The sequence below is a fragment of the Notolepis coatsorum genome, assembly GCF_963971535.1.
Source record: "Notolepis coatsorum genome assembly, chromosome: 3".
In the NCBI taxonomy this organism is placed as follows: domain Eukaryota; kingdom Metazoa; phylum Chordata; class Actinopteri; order Aulopiformes; family Paralepididae; genus Notolepis; species Notolepis coatsorum.
In genome coordinates, this window is record NC_140167.1 from 101,862,684 (window position 1) to 101,885,342 (window position 22,659).

General features: G+C 42.4%; 1 protein-coding gene across 1 annotated transcript in view; it reads left to right on the top strand.

Annotated features, from left to right (window-relative positions):
• Nucleotides 1-22,659, top strand: part of ofd1 (OFD1 centriole and centriolar satellite protein) — a 58,940-nt gene that overhangs the window by 31,837 nt on the left and 4,444 nt on the right. Inside the window, exons 10-15 of the mRNA XM_084311578.1 lie at nucleotides 8,418-8,548; nucleotides 11,170-11,281; nucleotides 13,920-14,422; nucleotides 14,543-14,753; nucleotides 15,813-15,966; nucleotides 20,494-20,585. Of these exons, the coding sequence (XP_084167704.1) occupies nucleotides 8,418-8,548; nucleotides 11,170-11,281; nucleotides 13,920-14,422; nucleotides 14,543-14,753; nucleotides 15,813-15,966; nucleotides 20,494-20,585 (1,203 nt within the window). The remainder of the gene's footprint in view (nucleotides 1-8,417; nucleotides 8,549-11,169; nucleotides 11,282-13,919; nucleotides 14,423-14,542; nucleotides 14,754-15,812; nucleotides 15,967-20,493; nucleotides 20,586-22,659) is intronic.

Consider the following 22,659-nt stretch of genomic DNA (forward strand, 5'->3'; position numbering starts at 1 on the left):
TTCTTGTGTCTGAAGATGCATCGTACTGTGAAGTCTTCGGTCTTGTTCAGTCTGTCCAACTGTTTCTGGCTCTGTACTTCTGTGCCCCCATTTTGGATGTGTCCCGCCTGTCAATGCAGGGCCTCTGTACTGCTGTGTTTGTAGCTCTGCAGACATCTCATTGAAGAGAAAATGGAGGGTGATGGAGGGGACGGGGTGGTGAGGGGAGAAGGGAGCACAGTATGGAGGGACAGAGGACTCTCTTCACCCATGCCAGAGAACCAACGCTCCAACTCTCTCTGAGCGACACAATACTCCTCCTGTTGGAGGCCGGGGGATCAGTGGGCGTCTCTGTCCCTGTTCACTAACAGTAGGCTTTATTAAAGGGAAGTGCCGTCGCCCAACAACATTTGGCTTGTCTGGTAGAACGTGATTTGGCCGTACTAATAAGCCATGTCTATGCGGCTGGACAAAAGCCTCTTCCTTGTAGAAGCTTCATTGTTGCGGCATCCAGCTTTGGGAAGAGAGTGATGTCAATTGGAGCGATTCAAGTGAAAGTGCACCCCTCGCTTTGTTTCTGCACACATGGCCAGTCATTTATGTTAATATCTCCCTTCTAGAGCACCAATCAACACCATTTTTGTTTTTATTCATTCAACATCTTATCTGTCGGGTTAGTGTGAAAGCCGGCTGTAGCTACACTGCACCATCTGCTCTCAACACACTATACCAGAGAGTACCATGTCGTACAAATACATACAGCCAAAGACATGTGTAGCTCAATGGGTAGACTGCTTGGCGCTCTTAGCATGGCACTGACACTGCCAGGGTTAGGGGTTTGATTCCCACTGGGAGCCGCCATATTGAAAAATGTATGCAGTTATTTCATTGTAAAGCAGTTTGAGTTGTACTCAGGGTGTCCGCGGGACCTTAAAAAGTCTTAAAAAGTCTTAAATTCAACTATCAACTATTAAGGCCTTAATTTGTCTTAAAATGTCTTAAATCCGACTTTCGGAGGTCTTAAAAACATGCCATGTCATCTTATGTTTCATTGTGAAATCTGGGGGGAAACTATTAACGGGAGATATTAAGTCAGGCTTTTTTTTTTTCTTTCACGCAAACGGTACACAGTGGGGCGGAACCAATTTATGGTCCTTAATGTGTGTCGCCGTCGGGAGCTATTTCAGAACACCGGAGCATAGGTAACACGTTATTCAAGCCGTAGCGATAACGCTGACGTTTAGTTTAGTTTAATTGATTTGTATTTATTTGCACTCGTTAATTTAACATGGGAAAGTGCAAATGTAATGAGAAATGGCTCGAAAACCCTCTGTTTGCATTGCACCGTGGTTGGTCCCAGTGAAAGACATGTACGAGGCCCGCTGCAAACTCTTCAAAAAGGATTTTAAACTGGGAACGATGGGAATAAAAGCAGTCGAGTCACACATGCACAGCGCTAAGCATGTTACCTCTACAAAAACCCGCCTGCAGACAACTTCAATATCAAATTTATTTTCGACGCCGACACCGTACACATCAACTGCTCAGGGACAGGTAGGTCTACCACCAATTACATCTGCACCTGTCCGGGTAACGTTCGGCTCCACGCCAACCCTTGAAGCTGAGGTACTGTGGGTTCTAAATACGGTCGCAAAGCATCAGTCCTACAATGGAAATGAGGGACTAGGAGCGGTGTTTCAAGCGATGTTCCCTGACTCTGTTAGGATCTATGGGTAACAGTACTGTATATTTGCATATCATGTATGTCACAAATGTAATGGTAATATATACCTGTATGTCATGTATATCCCTATGCCATAAATGTCATGTATGTTGTGCATGTCATAAATGTCACTATGAATTGAAAATGGGGGACCCTGATGTAAACAAGACAAACGTCTTTCTCTGGTCTGCATCCCCTTATTATTGTGTGTATTGAGCTGTACTGTATTGTACCCATTCTGAAATCTGTTAAATAAAGTATTCATTCAACCAAACTACAAAAACAAAACAACTGGATGAATGAAAACTTTATTTAACAGATTGCAGAATGTGTACAATACAGTACAGCTCAATACACACAATAATAAGGGGATGCAGACCAGAGAAAGACGTTTGTCTTGTTTACATCAGGGTCCCCCATTTTCAATTCAAATTGACATACACAACATAGAATAGATAGAATAGAAATACTTTTATTATCCCGTGGGAAATTTGACACTGCAAATCGCTCAACATTTAAACATTTAGACAGGACAGGTCACGAATTAGAATAATAACACAAATCAATCAAGTTGCCTAGGATAAGGTAGAGTAAAATAGAATAAAAATGAAATAAAATATACAGAAATAAATACAGTAAAAACATACATGACATTTATGGCATAGGGACATACATGACATACAGGTATATACTGTAGTACTGTTACATTTGTGACATATACGATATGCAAATAATATACAGTACTGTTACCCAGAGATCATAACAGAAAATATTATATATATATGATGGGGATGAGACTGTACATTAGGAGGAGGGGGGGGGGGGGGGGTTGGACATTTACGGTGGCCAGTTTCGAATTGCAGCCTCCCGTAGGTGCTCTTTAAGAGCGGTTTTGAATGTGGGCAGGGGTAAAGTGGGTTTTAGGAGTGAGGTTAAGCAGTAGTCTGACCAGTTTGTTTTGTGATGTTTGTAATCTTGTTTTTAGTGCCTTTGAGGTGCTTTGGTACCATGAGGTGCACGCATAGTCGTAGTACCCTTGAATGAGTGTACCCATGATTTTTGCCATTTTGTTATCGTGAAATTGGTATTAAATTTAATTCTGAGTGGCATTAAAAAGTCTTAAAAAGCCTTAAATCTGACTGGGCTAAACCTGCAGATACCCTGTGTACTGTACATATAGAAATGCAGCCATTCATGTTGCTGGAGCATATCGTTCAAGTTGCTGGAGCATATCGTTCATGTTGCTGGAGCATATCGTTCATGTTGCTGGAGCATATCGTTCAAGTTGCTGGAGCATATCGTTCATGTTGCTGGAGCATATCGTTCATGTTGCTGGAGCATATCGTTCATGTTGCTGGAGCATATCGTTCATGTTGCTGGAGCATATCGTTCATGTTGCTGGAGCATATCGTTCATGTTGCTGGAGCATATCGTTCATGTTGCTGGAGCATATTGTTCATGTTGCTGGAGCATATCGTTCATGTTGCTGGAGCATATCGTTCATGTTGATGGAGCATATCGTTCATGTTGCTGGAGCATATCGTTCATGTTGCTGGAGCATATCGTTCAAGTTGCTGGAGCATATCGTTCATGTTGATGGAGCATATCGTTCATGTTGCTGGAGCATATCGTTCATGTTGCTGGAGCATATCGTTCATGTTGCTGGAGCATATCGTTCAAGTTGCTGGAGCATATCGTTCATGTTGATGGAGCATATCGTTCATATTGCTGGAGCATATCGTTCATGTTGCTGGAGCATATCGTTCATGTTGCATATCATTCATGTTGCTGGAGCATATCATTCATGTTGCTGGAGCATATCATTCATGTTGCTGGAGCATATCATTCATGTTGCTGGAGCATATCGTTCATGTTGCTGGAGTATACCGTTCATGTTGCAAGAGCATATCGTTCATGTTGCTGGAGCATATCATATCATTCATGTTGCTGCAGCATATTGTTCATGTTGCTGGAGCATATCACATCATTCATGTTGCTGGAGCATATTGTTCATGTTGCATATATCGTTCATGTTGCTGGAGCATATTGTTCATGTTGCTGGAGCATATCGTTCAAGTTGCATATCATTCATTTTGCTGGAGCATATAGTTCATGTTGCTGGAGCATTGATTGATTGATTGAAAACTTTATTAACAGATTGCAGAATGGGTACAATACAGTACAGCTCAATAAACACAACTGCTAAGAGGATGAAGACCAGAAAAAGACGTCCCTCTTGTTTACATAAGGGTCCTCCATTTTCAATTCATCAAGACATTTATGACATACAAGACATACAAGTATATGGTACTGTGTAAGAAAGAGAGAACATCATAAACAAATATAAATCTGAAGGGGAAGAAACTGTACATTAGAGGGGAGTGGGGGCGGATTTCTCCATTGACAGGGGCCAGTTTCTAATTGCAGCCACTCGTAGGTGCTCTTTGAGAGCGGTTTTGAAGGAGGGTAGGGATTCACATTCCTTTACACCTGTGGGTAGGGCGTTCCACATTATTGTGGCATAATTGCTAAACGTGTTTAGTCCCTTGTTTGAGCCAAATCTCGGTTGAACGTGATTTGTGGAACTCCCTCTGGTGTTGTGGTCGTGACCTTCACTGACCTTTAGGAAGTATTTCGACGGGTACATGTGGGTATCTTTGTGGTGTAGTGTATCTTGTAGACCAGGCCCATTGCAAGTTGCTGTACTCCGTCTACTCTAAGCCATCCTAGATTGTCAAAATGGGCAGGGGTGAGGTGGGTTCTAGGAGTCAGGTCAAGCTGTAGTCTGACCAGTTTGTTTTGTGATGTTTGGAGCCTTGTTTTTAGGGCCTTTGCGGTGCTTTGGTACCATGAGGTGCAAGCATAGTCGTGGAAACCTTGAATGAGTGCTCCTGTTAGAGTCTTCTTATTCTTATTTACACAATTATTTACACAATTCTTATTTACCAGAGAGGAGATCCTGTACAAAAATCTTGTTCGTTGGTTGACATTTTTTTATTACATTGATTGTCATTTTGTCACAGGAAAGATTTGCCTCTAGGATGGAACCCAGGTAGGTAATTTCATCTTTCCTTGTGACAATATTGTCACCCACTGTAACAGAGAAGCTGTTGGCCTTGCTGAGTTTGTTATTTGATTAAAAGAGAATGGATTCCGTTTTACCCAGGTGTAATGATAGTTTGTTATCAGTGAGCCAGGTGCAGATTCTACCTAGTTCAGAGCTGAGGGCTTTTTCAACCTGCAACTTGTCCCTGTCAGAGACCAGCACGGCAGAGTCGTCCGCAAACAGGAACAAGTTGCAGTCACAAGCTGATGACATGTCATTTGCATAAATTAGGAACAGTAAAGGTCCTAGTATGCTTCCTTGTGGAACACCACAGCTCACTGGGAGGGGGGGGGGGTGCAGTGTACCGTTCACCTCCACCATCTGTTCTCTCCCCTCCAGGTAGGATTGCATCCAGCTCACAGAAGTACTATCAAAGCATATCATTCATGTTGCTGGAGCATATCATTCATGTTGCTGGAGCATATCCAAGTGGCCAAAAAAGATAAATTCTGATCAATCCTCATCTTATTTACCATTTATATGAACACATTGGGTGCCAGCAACGAGAAATCTCGTTGTTGGCCGCCATGCGCTGAGTGCCAATGACGAGAAATCTCGTTATTTAATCGTTATTTCTTTTATTAGCGATATCCATTCATTTTTCATCCATCCAGCCTCACGTTATCATTGGGACTGGCTCTGACCTCGAAAAGGGCAAATACCGCCCCCTATCGTCTCCCTGATGGTATTGCACCCATTGGATTGGAGTCAATGGAAATGCATGAGAAAAAAAAACTCCGGATTCCACATTTTACTTCTGAGCCATGTAACCTGACACTATTGCATTCATTGAGGCAAGCAAAAGCAGCGTGGATGATCTGTTTCGAGGTCTAACGTTGGATCAATAAACGCGATCGATATTTGGAATGGCAATCAGGAATTGGAATAATCTTTTTGCAGAACATCTGATCTGAGGTAAGGAATCTATTTGACCAGTATTGGGTTAATCAGAGTTTTTTTTCCACAGCGTTCACAACGTGTCCCCTATGTGTGTATATGACGTTAGCGCTGACCAGGTCATGGATAATCGATTTTTCAGCCCGCTTCTCTAGCGTGCATAAGTACACATATACTATCGATAATCTAGCATTTATTTGAAAACTATTCATAATTAGGCCGAAAAATGACAACGTGTTTTGTGTATTCCACTAAAGAGCTATTATCGTGGATTTTTCTGGAATCACTAGAAATCTTCAAAACTATACTCTTATTCAAAACGGTATAAAACGGAAATGTACTGATGAAAAAACAATCCGTTTCGTACATGTTGACTGCAAGCAAGTCATTGATAAGCGACGGGCGTATTAGACACACAGCCGCTTCTTTTCACCTGACAGCGAGGAGTTTCACTGGGGGAACGTAACGTGTGCGGAGGTTCACGCTATTTCTCTCACCCTAATCTCTCTTTTAAACCCGTTTATCAAGCGGGCAGAAAAGTGGCAATTTTTGAACTAGAACTTGAGGACTGCATACTTTTTTTGCAAACCAAAACAACGTACTTTATACTTATAGCACATGCATGAGCCTGGTCTTTTTTGAAAGATGACATTCTGAAGTTTCTGATTCCAGAAAAAGAATTCACTTTTAGTGCTAACGTAATAGAGTAACATAGGTCTGAACTTGAGTTGTAGAAAAACTTGTTACTCAAGTTTTTCTGTAGTAGTTAGTAGTCCAGAGGTAGGATTTCCCCAGAAGGTGGTATGGCTTACAAATCCAGACGGAGCCATAGCCTGAAGCCTTATGTAGTACATATCCACATTTCATAAAGATCCATTCAGAAGTGTGTGATTAGGAGTGATTTTGGTAAACTGTGTACAAAGAAAAACTCAAAACTCAAACTTCAATTAATTTGGCTTCCTGTTAAAGAATTTAGTTGTTCACCTAGATCCCTGATTCACACATCCCCACATGGGGTATCATTGGAAGCCACACCCATTGGCTACAACGATCCACAATCATTTTCGAGATCGGATCTATAATTGACGGAACTACTGCAGCCTGAGTCGGGAGTGGTATTTTGCGCAATACCGTGTACTTTGCACAAGCCTCAAATACCGGCATGTAACTCAAGAACCGCTGAACGGATTTTGTCGCTTTCGACAGGCAACGAATAAGCCTTCAATTCGATATATATATTGTATTACAATATATGCACACCCGAGCCACTAGGGGTCGCCAAAGTGGCAGTTGCAAAAATTCTGAAAAACGTCCCGCCGGCGGGCTTTTGCAGGCTAAGAGGTTAATGTTTTACAAGACACACACAAGTTGTTCTCTAGAGCCATGTATATAGTTTACAGTGACCTTTGTATGTCTACTGTGAATGGGACATCGAAAGAGTCACAGAATACAAGTACCTTGGTATTTGGCTTGATGAGATGTATATTTAAAGTGAACGTTCTTGTCAGTGAATTGCGGCAGAACATTTGATTTTTGTACAGAAACAGGGCTAGCTTCCCAATGATTAGCAGAAAAATAGTTGTCAAAGCAGTTTTTCTGTCTGTTTTGGATTATGGAGATGTGATTTATAGACATGCGGCAGCTTCCACTCTTAAGCCCTTAAACTCTGTATATCATTCAGCCATCATATTTATCACCGGTGATGGTTATAATACTCACCATTGTGTCCTGTACAATAAGGTTGGGTGAGCATCTTTGGCGAAAAGATGAGATTTGCACTGACATTTTGTTTCTATATGAAGCCATAATTGGAGATTGTCCAAATGACATACCTCATTATTGCAATGGACCTCTGGACCCTTTGGTACATGAACAAATGACTTACACTTAACATCTTACACTTAAAGTTCTCAAGAGTTTATACTGAACTTGGTAGATCTGGCTTTGACTTCTGTGCTCCTGAATCATGGTGAGTGTGTGAATGAGGTGCACTAGTGTCTGTGAGTTAACTTTTTCCTCTTCCCTGTACACTTTGTGATTGATGATTATTATTGATGACTATGTGATACTCGACGACACTGTACATAAGGGTTGCCCCTCAAGAAAATCTCAAGTCAAAAGAAATGATTGAACTGAATTAGAAAAGAAAATCAAGACTCACTTCTGGTCAGCTGTTAGCATAATTTCATTGTGATAGGATGACCCCACTGGAAGTCGATGATGACAACATTGAATTATTGCCCTGATATAGTCACAATTGCAAATCTACAATAATGCCTCAAAATCCTTTTTAGATTCGATTTAGACACTGATAACGACCCACGTTCTATTTAGTACAAGATAACGACCATGTTTGGTTGAAACATTGTTTTCAGTGTATTGAACCCTTTCAGTTGTATGGTCCGATGTGCACGATTAGAACTTGAGAACGGAACATTCTAATGATGCTACCATGGCAACTGGCCATTGGAAGCTGTAGAGTCCTTAGAATTCAAAGAAACATTCCAAAAAACCTTAGGGTTAATATTAAAACAATTTATTTTTAAGAGCAGCAAAATTGCATGATGACATTCCTTCCTTCCTTTTTTTTTTTTTTTTTACGATGCCTCTGGCTTTCGTCCAGCTCCCCTGGAAAGAGAGAGAGAGATTGGATGTGTGTGTGAAACCACTTCTTCTCTCCTGACTCTGATAATAATCCACGATCCCACTCAGATTTGGGAAAGCCGTCTAAGGAGCAGCTGGCCGTGCAGACAGAGCTACGCAGGCTGCAGAGCTCCCGGAGGCTGGAGGAGGAGGAGACAGACGGCCAGAGACAGGTGCTGCAGGCTCGGCTCCAGTGTGAGGTCAGTGCTATAACACCACCGAGACCTTCTCACAGACTGTGGGAAACAATGTTCTCTCTCTCTCTCTCTCTCTCTTTCTCTTCTCTCTCTCCTCTCTCGTTTCTATCCTCTCCCCCCCTCTCTTTTTCTTCTCTTCTCTCTTCTATCTCTTCTCTCTTTATTCTTTTCATTCCTCTCTTCTCGTCTATCTCGCCTCTCTCTCTCTCTCTCTCTCTCGCCTTTCTCTCTCTCTCTCTCTCTCTCTCTCTCTCTCTCTCTCTCTCTCTCTCTCTCTCTCTCTCGCCTTTCTCTCTCTCTCTCTCTCTCTCTCTCTCTCTCTCTCTCTCTCTCTCTCTCTCTCTCTATCTCGCTCTCTCTCTCTGACAGTATCTGTCTCAGTGTCTCATACACCCAGCCCAGGCCTGTTGTTAAGGGGGGGGGGGGGGGGGGGGGTACAGGAAATCTTTCTGGGCCCCAAGCACTTGAGGGGCCCATGAAGGCCAGTAATAGACGTACCAGTAGTAGATTATTGAACGCCATAATGATGACCATTATTAATGAAAACAAAAACATTTAGTCTTTATTTGTGTCTTTGGTAAAAAATTTGCCTATTACTGAATGAAAATCCCCTCGATTGATAATTGTGTGTGTGTGTGTTCAAGTTCAAGTTCAAGTTCTTTAATAGTTGTCATACAGAAGTACAGAATACTTTCATACAAAATGCTTCTTACTGTTACGCTCCAGAGACTGTGCTAGACAAGATAGTATCAAATAACATAATAACATAATATAGCATGAATTTAGAAGAAGAAAATGAGATCACAGTTGTTCGGTATAGACATATGTACAATGTTCTGAGTTACCATATAATATACAATACACAACTATGCAGTGTACTAATGTACAGTACTATCTAGTGCAAAGCAGAAATGGGATGAGGTACAATTTTAGGTACAATTTACAGTAAGGTGTACGAGTTGTAGTGCAATCCTTCATCCATAAATATAAAGTGTGGGGAGTGGGTGCTACAGTGTGTTTGTTTAAAGTGGGTGTGTGCTATAAAGTGTGTGTAGTGGGTGCTACAGTGTGTTTGTTTAAAGTGAGTGTGTGCGTGTGGATGTGTGTGCTATGTGTGTTTGGTGGTTGTTGTTGTGTAGTGTTCATTCATTGTTCGTTTAGCAGCCTGATGGCCTGGGGATAGAAGCTACTTCTGAGTCTTTCTGTGCTCGCCCCGAGACTCCTGTATCGCTTGCCTGACGGCAGCAGTTCAAAGAGGCAGTTGTTCGGGTGGCTCGAGTCCTTAATAATTCTCTTAGCCTTCCCCTTGCAACGCTTGTAGTAAATGTTCTGGAGGGTGGGGAGCCCCCCTCCGATTGTGCGTTCGGCTGAACGTGTCACTCTTTGTAGTCTGCTTTGGTCTTTTGCAGTGCTATTCCCAAACCAGGAGGTGATGTTGCCGGTCAAGATGCTCTCTATTGTACATGAGTAGAAGTTCTTAAGGATCTTCTGGCTGACTTGGAACTTCCTTAGGCGCCTGAGGAAGTAGAGGCGTTGTCGTGCCTTCTTCACCACACTGTTAATGTGTATGGTCCGTGTGTGTGTGTGTGTGTGTGTGTGTGTGTGTGTGTGTGTGTGTGTGTGTGTGTGTGTGTGTGTGTGTGTGTGTGTGTGTGTGTGTGTGTGTGTGTGTGTGTGTGTGTGTGTGTGTGTGTGTGTGTGTGTGTGTGTGTGTGTGTGTGTGTGTGTGTGTGTGTGTGTGTGTGTGTGTGTGTGTGTGTGTGTGTGTGTGTGTGTGTGTGTGTGTGTGTGTGTGTGTGTAGCCCCCCTGATAGGGCTGTGCAATATGATGATGGAAATGTTTCTATCGATAGAGATTTTCCTCTATTGTTTTTATCGCCACTCGGGAAAAAAGCTGAATAACTACTATACAGCTGTATTTCACGTCATTCAGACCCTGCTTTACGTTCTCTAAACGTGGGCTTGAATAACTAACACTTCCAAATAAAAGGAGAAAGTGCCTTTCATTTGTATTAGTTCACATGATTATCAAAAAGCAGTCGTGAGGCATGTGGTTCTTTTGTAAGGACAATTTCTTAATCGAATTTACAGAAAAGGTACCATATTGTGATATATACCATTATAGAGATGATATGACCCATATCATGATAGAAGATGTTATATTGCAAGTCTCTCTGTTTGCATGTACTCTGTGTTTATGTAGAGAGAAAGAGAACGTTTTCAGGGGCCCATCAATGTGTTGGTTTGAGCTGTTCACACCCACAACAGAGAATTGTGTTGTTTTTAATTGCGTTTAAGTAAATTAGCCAAATTACAAGGCATACACTGATATGGTCAGTATACCAAGAATCATGTGCCAGAAAGCAAAGCAAAGTGATTCGATTTGCTGCATTTCTAACACATAGAAGCGTGTTAGTTCTCTCTAATTTAAGAAAATGTATTACATCTCAATAATGTTTGTTCAATGACCCTAAATGGTCTGTCAAAAAGTATGTCCTTCAGTTAAAAAAAAAAAGATGGATCGGATCGGTACTCTGTGTCGTCAGCCTATAGTGAATGTTCAGTACTCGAGACCAGTGTGGGGCTGCAGTGAAAGTGTGGTGCCTGCTCCCTGCTGTCTCCAGGTGGAGCGTGGTTCCCAGCTCCAGGCCCAGCTAGCTGAGTATGAGCAGAAGGTCCAGTGGATGAGAACCCAGACTGAAGACATCAGGATGCAGCTTCGTCACACTCAGCAAGGTACCTGCCACCCAGGGCTCTACGCTAACCTTTTTCCCAAGGAGCACATGTGCTCCTAAATGAAAGAATTCAGGAGCACACAAAGAAATTTAGGAGCACACGAAAATATTTAGGAGCACAGTGAAAATATAACAGAGTTTTTATTTTTTAAATAAATGTATATTTGTACTGTCGTGGGTGTGCAAACGGGAACGGGACACACATCTGTGCAATAGCACATACCACCAAAGTCACTGGCCCACTGTGCGTGTGTGTGTATCTGCGTGTGCAAACGGGAATGGGACACAGACATTTGAACTATTAAGTGATTAATGCCTACTGTGGCAACGTTGTAGCCAACAACTAGGCCTAATAAAAAAGGCAGTGACCTTGAACAAAAAGGAGACACTGGCATTATCACCAGTGCCACCCTCGCCCGTGTCTTGAGTGTCATGATGTCATCTGTGGCTCCACCTGATCAGTCACATTGAACCAGGCTGGTTCCTCTACACACAATAAAGGCCTTGTTGCGCGGCAATGTTTGGGTCATTGGTTAAAAGGCATCTGCATTTACGTTGAGTTTTCACCTAAAAAGTTGTTTCTAAACCCAACTCTTTCTAAACCTTAACTCATTGACCGCCGGGGATTAGATGGGCCCCGTTCTAGCACTGCCATGCTTTAAAAGATAGGAGTGCATCACCTTGTTTGTAGAGCTATAACTATATTCTATATTATAGCTATGGATACAATACTATGGCCCATTTGACATCACCTATCTATTGTTCAATATGTGAAAAAGAATTAATTTCTTCATCCATATATTTCTGTGTTATACCGTGGTGAATATAAGTATAGTTATAGTGTGGTCTGGGGTCATTCCCGAAAGGCTGAGTAATAGCCTTATACGTCAATTCTACTATAAACGTTGCCGTTTCTTGCCTGTACACGCTATTATTCCCAAATCAAATCTATATCATAGGTATTATTTTCCATCATGAATGCATGAAAGGGTGGGGAAGGGTAATTTTTTTTATGCTTTGATCGTCACCAACGGAATACTTTATGAACTAGCGTTACACACATATGCTAGGATCGCAATGAAGGCATGCTTTGATCAACGCAAGATTGGAGCATTTGACGCTCCTCAAGCCGATCGGGACAACTGCTCCCCTTGCCCGACATGGAAAAGTCCGCCCGGACCAATATAATCGACGCACAGCCCAAGACACAGAGTTTCAAAGGATGTGCAATACCGGCCGCATCCTACCAGGTGGCGGTATTGGACTCTTGCGATCTCAGACTCATTCCCTATGATAACACTAGGCTCCCTGGATGGATAATGAATGGAAATATAGAATAAAAGAAATAACGATGAAAACCCGACTTTTCTCGGGTTTGGCACTCAAGTGTCGGCGAGTTAACCCGAGATATAATCCGAATGAGTTAAAGGAACACGCCAACATTATGGCAAATGCGATTACTTAATTTTTCAGAGTCAGACAAGAAGATGGATACCAATTTCCTCTCTGTGCGTTCAGTAGAAAGATATCCATCTGCAAGTTAGCCTAGCTTAGCACACATTAATAGAAGCGGATATGGACTGAGCTAGGCTAGCTAGAAACCTAACCCTTAGCTAAACCATAACCTTAACCTCCCCGGAGAGACCTCACATCCCACCTTAACCTAAAATAGAGACGAAAACAATGATTTGTGATTTTCAAAATACATTTCAACAGAATGCAAATGTCTTCTAACCATGAATGTTTGTGTAGCTGTCTCTCTTCCAACATGGCTGCCTGTAACCACTGGTAACCGCTTTTCAAAAGAAAATGCCTAATGTCTGTCTGTGCAATGATTATTACATTTCTGTTGACACATTCTTTATCAACACAATTGTTGTTCTTCCAATGTGGACGACAAATGGGCATCCTAAACATTTAGCACAAGGCCTGTATTACAGTATCCTGTTTCCTGCCCAATGCAATAATGCGTACCTTATGTAGTCAATTTCTTTATAGCCTGTAATATTACATACTGGCTTCCTTTCCTTGATTATGGCTTTCTCCTTCATATCCAATCTTTTAAAACTCAAAGGGATTATCTAGACATTTTGAATATTAGTGGATTATTATTCTTCACAGGGCACTTGTCACAGCGAGGGAAAAACTTGTCTGCATTCACATTTTAGTAGTAGTTTAGTTAGTAGTACTCTCTGAAACCAACGGGTACTGCTAGTCTCATGCTAACATATCTTGCTGCTTCAATTGGTTTCAATTCTGAATTCTCGTAATGCTAACTGACGATTTTTATGGAATTTGGAACCGTTTTTTCCCATCAATGTAGCAAGTGCCTAAAAAACAACTAAAAGTTAAAATGTCATGGTATTTATCAGATAGCAAGCCCATTTTGCAAGGTCTCGGATTTTCGGCTTTTATTTTCTAAAATCAGTGTAATGAAAACAAGGCAAGGAAGCCATATTATTGTTTCTTTGAAATCAGTTTACATGATTCTTCTTCATCTGGCCTGTGGTCACTGTGGTTCTCTATGGTGGTTGGTGTCCTCTATTAGATTGTATTAGACCTCATCCTCTTTTTCTTGTTTCTCTTTTCCTTACTTCATCCTCCTCCTCCTCCTCCGCTCTCCATGTTGTGTGATCCAGCTCTTGAGAATGAAGTGTTGCGTAACCCCAAGCCTTCACTGGTGGACCGCTCGGTGCTGGATCTCAGCACTGATAAGCTGGTTCCCCCTGACATCTATGTGGACAAGGCTCTGCTCAGGCCCGGGGCTGGTTATGCTGATGTGTGTAAAGCAGGTGGAGGAGGAGGGCGCAGGAGCACCTGGGCTCGGAGCAGCTCTCCGAACTCGGACACGGACCTGCTGGCTGGAGCGAAGGCCCGGTTCAGGGATCTGGAGAAGGAGGCGGAGACGCTGGATGAGGCGTACAGGAACTACCAGCAGAGGGCGCTGCACGCTAGTGTCTCGCACGTGCTTCCTCAGAGACCACTCTCTCCCCCGCAGCGAGCCTATTCCTCCTCGTATCAGCAGACCTATCTGGGCTCTCGCCCCCACTCGCCTCGCAGGCTGCTCTCACCCCAGCGGCAACACGCACCTCACCACGCCAGACCCACCTCTCCAGGCCCCTATGTCGGGTATTTAAGCTCGGTAATAAGATTAAAAAGAAGTAAAAGTCTGGCAGTTTTTTAATGGAGCTCTTGCTCTGTGGCATATGTGTTGTGTAATTTAACATTGTCTTAATTCAGTATTATTTTCGTCACCTACCAGAACAGACCCGCCTCCCCAACTCCCCAGCTTCGAGTAGCCTTTTCAGAATGCCAGGCCCAGCGGGAGGCCTCTAGCCCCGTCGGAGACGACACCGGGTGTCTGTTCACAGGAGGTGGACGTCCTCAGAATGGCAGCTCTTCCCCCTCCAGACGCCTTTCCTCCACTCCCAGTTCCCTCTCCGTGAGGCAGCTTCAAACAGAGCTTGGAGAAGGTACTGTAGTCTGTCAAACCGCTTCACGTGATGAATTTCCCCAAGGGGATCAATAAAGGAACATCTTATCTTATCAGAGGCATTAGGTACACACCGACACCGCGCACCCCCCCCCCCCCCCCCCCTTGTAACTGTCAGGAAATAAACGATGAAAGTGTTTTGCATTGTCAGCAGCTCTCATAATACTACCTTGTCTCGTATTTTAGTATTGTGTTGTGGTGGAGAACGTGAGTAATGGGGACATTCAAAATGATAAGTCAACGTTTTTCTCTCATCCCAATGTTTAGTCGTTATGCCAATTCCCAATCCCCTTCCTGGTTGCTGCGGACTCTACCCCCTACCGTCGGTCCGGGAGGGCGGAGACTATCACATGCTTCCTCCGACACATGTGTAGCCAGCCCACCGCTTCTTTTCACCTGGCAGCGCGGACTCTCACTGGGAGAGTGTAACGTGTGGAAGGTCACACTACCTCTCCCAGATCCTTCCCTTGCTGTGCAGGCGCCCCGACCGAACTGTAGGAGTCGCTGTTTACAACAACCAGGACCCACCCACGCCGGCTTCCCACCCGCTAACACTGCCAATTGTGTTAGTATGGACGGTCGGCCAAGCCGGAGACACCACAGCCGGGTTCGCTACCCGGCCGCCCCAAGTCCACATCTTCTGAACCATACCTTATTCTCCCAGTAGTATCAGTTGTCTGACATTAACTAGAGATGCACCCATGCCTCTCTCTCCCTGTTGATACTGATTCAGAGTGATACATTTTAAGTGTCGACTGATCCATCCATTCTTGGTTCCAATTGAACAATATAATTGGGTCATTGGACAAAAAGGGTTAAGATATCGTCCATTGTTCTCCATTAGAAAGATCTTAACATCACTCTGTGTGTAAAATAAGATGAAAAAGAAAGCGTATAGACGTTAAACTTAGTTATGGTATGGTATTTAGTACTAAGGAAATTCTCTACTGTCAATGCTATTTTATACAGGTATCAACTGACATATTGATGTATGTCGATGTATCGCTGCCCTGACATAAACTCCTCCTTTACCATTCAGAGGCTGTTGCGTCTCCTTTCCCTTCCCCTTCCCTGTCAGGGAGAGCTCTCTCTCCTGCCCCCCGCAGTGAAGTGGCCTCTTCATGTGACTTCCCCTCCGACCTCAGCCCACCACGCAGCCCTCGGCTCGAGAGCACAGCACGGGACCACTGCAGGTAACGTCAGCAGCACCTGGCCTCGCTTCAGCACAGCTGCCATCTGATCCAAAGTTTGTTTGCTAAAACTTCACTTAAAGGGGCACTTCGAAGAAATAGCAACACCTTGTCTTTTTCATTGAGCTGTAATTAACACAACACAAGGATTCAATGTCCATGATGACATCACTGGTGGGCGTTATTCAAACTAATTTACTCTCAATAACTGTCAAAGTAAATTAATGTGTTTTTGGGATGTGTGTGAGATTATGTGCAAAATAAATCGGCATTGTTTTTTGGTGAAGTGTCCCTTTCACTACCACTACAGAAGGTTAACCCTTTCACTACCACACTACAGAAGGTTAACCTTTCACTACCACACTACAGAAGGTTAACCCTTTCACTACCACACTACAGAAGGTTAACCTTTCACTACCACACTACAGAAGGTTAACCTTTCACCACCACACTACAGAAGGTTAACCCTTTCACTACCACACTACAGAAGGTTAACCTTTCACTACCACACTACAGAAGGTTAACCCTTTCACTACCACACTACAGAAGGTTAACCCTTTCACCACCACACTACAGAAGGTTAACCCTTTCACTACCACACTACAGAAGGTTAACCCTTTCACTACCACACTACAGAAGGTTAACCCTTTCACCACCACACTACAGAAGGTTAACCCTTTCACTACCACACTACAGAAGGTTAACCCTTTCACTACCACACTACAGAAGGTTAACCCTTTCACTACCACACTACAGAAGGTAGGATAACCTTTCACTACCACACTACAGAAGGATAACCTTTCACTACCACACTACAGAAGGTTAACCGTTCACTACCACACTACAGAAGGTTAACCTTTCACTACCACACTACAGAAGGTTAACCCTTTCACTACCACACTACAGAAGGTTAACCTTTCACTACCACACTACAGAAGGTTAACCCTTTCACTACCACACTACAGAAGGTTAACCCTTTCACCACCACACTACAGAAGGTTAACCCTTTCACTACCACACTACAGAAGGTTAACCCTTTCACTGCCACACTACAGAAGGTTAACCCTTTCACCACCACACTACAGAAGGTTAACCCTTTCACTACCACACTACAGAATGTTAACCCTTTCACCACCACACTACAGAAGGTTAACCCTTTCACTACCACACTACAGAAGGTTAACCCTTCACTACCACACTACAGAAGGTTAACCTTTCACTACCACACTACAGACGGTTAACATTTCACTACCACACTACAGAAGGTTAACCTTTCACTACCACACTACAGAAGGTTAACTCTTTCACTACCACACTACAGAAGGTTAACCCTTTCACTACCACACTACAGAAGGTTAACCCTTTCACTACCACACTACAGAAGGATAACCTTTCACTACCACACTACAGAAGGATAACCTTTCACTACCACACTACAGAAGGTTAACCCTTTCACTACCACACTACAGAAGGTTAACCCTTTCACTACCACACTACAGAAGGTTAACCCTTTCACTACCACACTACAGAAGGATAACCTTTCACTACCACACTACAGAAGGTTAACCCTTTCACTACCACACTACAGAAGGTTAACCCTTTCACTACCACACTACAGAAGGTTAACCCTTTCACTACCACACTACAGAAGGTTAACCCTTTCACTACCACACTACAGAAGGTTAACCCTTTCACTACCACACTACAGAAGGTTAACCCTTTCACTACCACACTACAGAAGGTTAACCCTTCACTACCACACTACAGAAGGTTAACCTTTCACTACCACACTACAGAAGGTTAACCTTTCACTACCACACTACAGAAGGTTAACTCTTTCACTACCACACTACAGAAGGTTAACCTTTCACTACCACACTACAGAAGGTTAACCTTTCACTACCACACTACAGAAGGTTAACTCTTTCACTACCACACTACAGAAGGTTAACTCTTTCACTACCACACTACAGAAGGTTAACCTTTCACTACCACACTACAGAAGGTTAACCTTTCACTACCACACTACAGAAGGTTAACCTTTCACTACCACACTACAGAAGGTTAACCTTTCACTACCACACTACAGAAGGTTAACTCTTTCACTACCACACTACAGACGGTTAACCTTTCACTACCACACTACAGAAGGTTAACCTTTCACTACCACACTACAGAAGGATAACCTTTCACTACCACACTACAGAAGGTTAACCTTTCACTACCACACTACAGAAGGTTAACCGTTCACTACCACACTACAGACGGTTAACCTTTCACTACCACACTACAGAAGGTTAACCTTTCACTACCACACTACAGAAGGTTAACCTTTCACTACCACACTACAGAAGGTTAACCTTTCACTACCACACTACAGAAGGCTAACCTTTCACTACCACACTACAGAAGGTTAACCTTTCACTACCACACTACAGAAGGTTAACCTTTCACTACCACACTACAGAAGGCTAACCTTTCACTACCACACTACAGAAGGATAACCTTTCACTACCACACTACAGGCGGTTAACCTTTCACTACCACACTACAGAAGGTTAACCGTTCACTACCACACTACAGAAGGTTAACCTTTCACTACCACACTACAGAAGGCTAACCTTTCACTACCACACTACAGAAGGTTAAAACACTTTCACTACCACACTACAGAAGGATAACCTTTCACTACCACACTACAGAAGGTTAACCTTTCACTACCACACTACAGAAGGATAACCTTTCACTACCACACTACAGAAGGTTAACCTTTCACTACCACACTACAGAAGGTTAACCTTTCACTACCACACTACAGAAGGTTAACCTTTCACTACCACACTACAGAAGGATAACCTTTCACTACCACACTACAGAAGGATAACCTTTCACTACCACACTACAGAAGGATAACCTTTCACTACCACACTACAGAAGGATAACCTTTCACTGCCACACTACAGAAGGTTAACCTTTCACTACCACACTACAGAAGGTTAACCTTTCACTACCACACTACAGAAGGATAACCTTTCACTACCACACTACAGAAGGTTAACCTTTCACTACCACACTACAGAAGGATAACCTTTCACTACCACACTACAGAAGGTTAACCTTTCACTACCACACTACAGAAGGTTAACCCTTTCACAACCACACTACAGAAGGTTAACCTTTCACTACCACACTACAGAAGGTTAACCCTTTCACTACCACACTACAGAAGGATAACCTTTCACTACCACACTACAGAAGGTTAACCTTTCACTACCACACTACAGAAGGCTAACATTTCACTACCACACTACAGAAGGTTAACCTTTCACTACCACACTACAGAAGGATAACCTTTCACTACCACACTACAGAAGGCTAACCTTTCACTACCACACTACAGAAGGTTAACCTTTCACTACCACACTACAGAAGGTTAACCTTTCACTACCACACTACAGAAGGTTAACCTTTCACTACCACACTACAGAAGGTTAACCTTTCACTACCACACTACAGAAGGTTAACCTTTCACTACCACACTACAGAAGGTTAACCTTTCACTACCGCACTACAGACGGTTAACCTTTCACTACCACACTACAGACGGTTAACCTTTCACTACCACACTACAGAAGGTTAACCTTTCACTACCACACTACAGAAGGTTAACCGTTCACTACCACACTACAGAAGGTTAACCTTTCACTACCACACTACAGACGGTTAACCTTTCACTACCACACTACAGACGGTTAACTGTGTAGTGTGGTAGTGAAAGGGTTAACATTCTGTAGTGTGGTTGTGAAAGGGTTAACCATTTGTCGTGTGGCAGTGAAAGGGTTAACCTTCTGTATTGTTGCAGTGAAAGGGTAAACCCTTTGGTAGTGAAAGGGTTGAAGCCCAAACCCACGCCAAGGTGGGGTATATTATATTCACATACATGCTTGAAGAGTTTTATTTTTAGATGGAAGCCTTTTGGAACTTTCTTGAGTAACGTTTTTTTTGTTTTCTTTGTAGGGGTTTCATAGCACTAAGTACAGTACATGAAAAACATAAAGATCATGTTTTAATTTAAATCCATAAATGACAAGATGAAGAAGAAGATACATGAGTTACATTTTTATTTTCTCTGCGACAGCAGTGTGTTGAAAATGGAGTGAATACTAGGGTTGGGCACCGAAAACCGGTTCTAATAGGAACCGGTTCCTAACTTCTGGTTCTGGAACATATTTGCATTTAGATTCTTAATTTTGATTCTTTCTTCTCTTTGTTAATTAATACCCTAGTTACAATACAGCAACCAAATTAAACTATCAAGTCAACTGACGGTGTGAACAAAATTTTTGATTTAAAAAAACAAAAACAAAAAAAAAATTAAATTCTCCTGCGAAATAAGCTGTGACCTGTTTTGACCTGCACCTCAAAGAATCGGAATCGAGAATCAGTATCGGAACCGGAATCGTTCAAATCCAAACGATGCCCGACCCCTAGTGAATACTAATGTCTTTTCCGTGCCTTTGTTGTCTTCAGTCCACCGAAGCTACAGCAGGTCTTCTCCAGCCTGGAGTCGTCTCCTGAGCCTGACGAGATCAACTTAGAGGACCTCACAGAGACCCTGCAAGGTACTATTGATCTGTATTTGCAAAACATTTTCCAAATAGATGTATTAGATCAAATGTGTCCCTGGAACCACCGTCTGAGAAGGTCTTTGTTGTTCGACATGATTTAGATGAGCCAAACTGTTTCCAATACGTTTCTATCTACTTGTAATTCGCCTTGTTCACTTTGCCACCATATTGGTCAAGTTTGACGTGAGGTACAGATGTGGAAGTGCCCGTTCACTTCAATGTCAAAAATGTAACTATAGAAACACCACTTCAAGAACCGAAATAAAACTAAATGAAAGGAAAACAAATGAAAACAAAGATGGTGGCAAGGTGAACTTAGCAACATAAGGGTTGATACAGGATGGTGGCTTTTGAAGGGAAGCTGCCACCCAGAACCTTTTATTTATGTTTCTTCTTCTTATTATTACTACTATTATAGCAGGTTCCATTTGATCATAATTCTATGGATTAATCCATTCAGTCCACTGTAACCTACAGTCTGTGGTCTGGTTGACCGGAGCGACCCGGCTAGCTGATCTACCATAGAACACACAACACGTGAAAAAGATCCATGCGCTGCTAGCAGAGCTGTATGGTCACGTAGTTACAGTGGACTATATCAACGCTATAGATTTTTGTGGTGGTCTGTGAAGCTCATGAGTCTTATTTATGGCTCATGTTGCAACATGGTAGACAATGGCAGGAGAGGCCTCTCTGTGGAGGAGAGATGATAAGCCAGCGGGGTTCTCTGCATGCTGCGCTTTCTCCATTCAGCCCCGGCCCGACCAAAACAAACACACCGTGGACATGAGCATTCTGAGGGGACAGGGGCTCACGCAACAAAAGGGCACTCCCACACTTAAAATCTTTAATTTGGTCGGTTGGGGTGTCTTTATTTATTTATTTATTTAAATAGGGTTTAAATTATGAGTTTTGATGAATTACATTTTTGGTACTACTGAGTCAATATGCTTATCTGATGTATGTACAGTGTTACAGTACAATTATGTACTGTACAGTGATATAGGTATAAATACACTAAGCCATACTGGCAAGTGGTATAACTAACAATAAATCCTGACTCACAAACGCCTACCAACACACTAAAAGAAAACCCACCCAGTCCCTCCCACCTAAAATAAATCAATACAATTACACCCTGATCAAATAATACAACAAGACAACAGCAAGAACATTGCATAATAGCGTAAACAAAAACGACATTTAGTGAAGTAATCAAACTGAAACCTCAATAAGAGCAAAGTATAACCAAAAAATAAATAATAATAAGTCACACACTAAAAACTAGAACAGAGAGAACAAAACTAACAACATAAGGTAAGAACTTCTAGTAATCAATCAACATAAATGTACTTTTAATACATTGTTTAAATGACCAGGCAACATAGGTGAAGCCATCACAACATGCCACATAGTAGTCTGCCTAGTAGTCTATCATTGATAATATACCATTTCGGAAGACAAACGTTTAGGCCTAGTAAGAACACACATTTTGTGAAAGAACAAGAGCCAATGAGTCTTTTGGACCCACATGTCTGCACATACACCTTGTGGATTTGCAGCACCACTCATGTAAAATATCCAATCAGTCACTTAACCACTTCCAGGGCTATATCGTTGTTGGGAGTTTGATTGTACTGCATTGATGGAGTAGTGTAGATAAACCTTCACCTAAATTACTTTTATCAGTCGAGGGCTTTCTTTGTCACAGCTGGGATTGGCTGGATATTGGTATAATTCATTATAAACACGGCTTTTCCAATTAATGAATATATGAAGCTTATTTGCATATCAATGGTGCAAATTGCCATAAAACGGAGCACAGACCATTATTCACAGTGTACCATCTGCCCCCCCCCCCCCCCACACACACACACATTTATTATATTCATAGTGTTAGTGGTGTATAGCTTGTTATTTCAGGTTAATTTCCTTTCCAGTCATTTTCATCCATTTGAACAGTTCAATGAGAATCATAGTAACAGAATGAACAAAATCTGTTATGGATTTTTATTTTTTATTAATTCTTTTTTTTTGAGCGGCTGTATTTTAATGAATGTGTGACCGG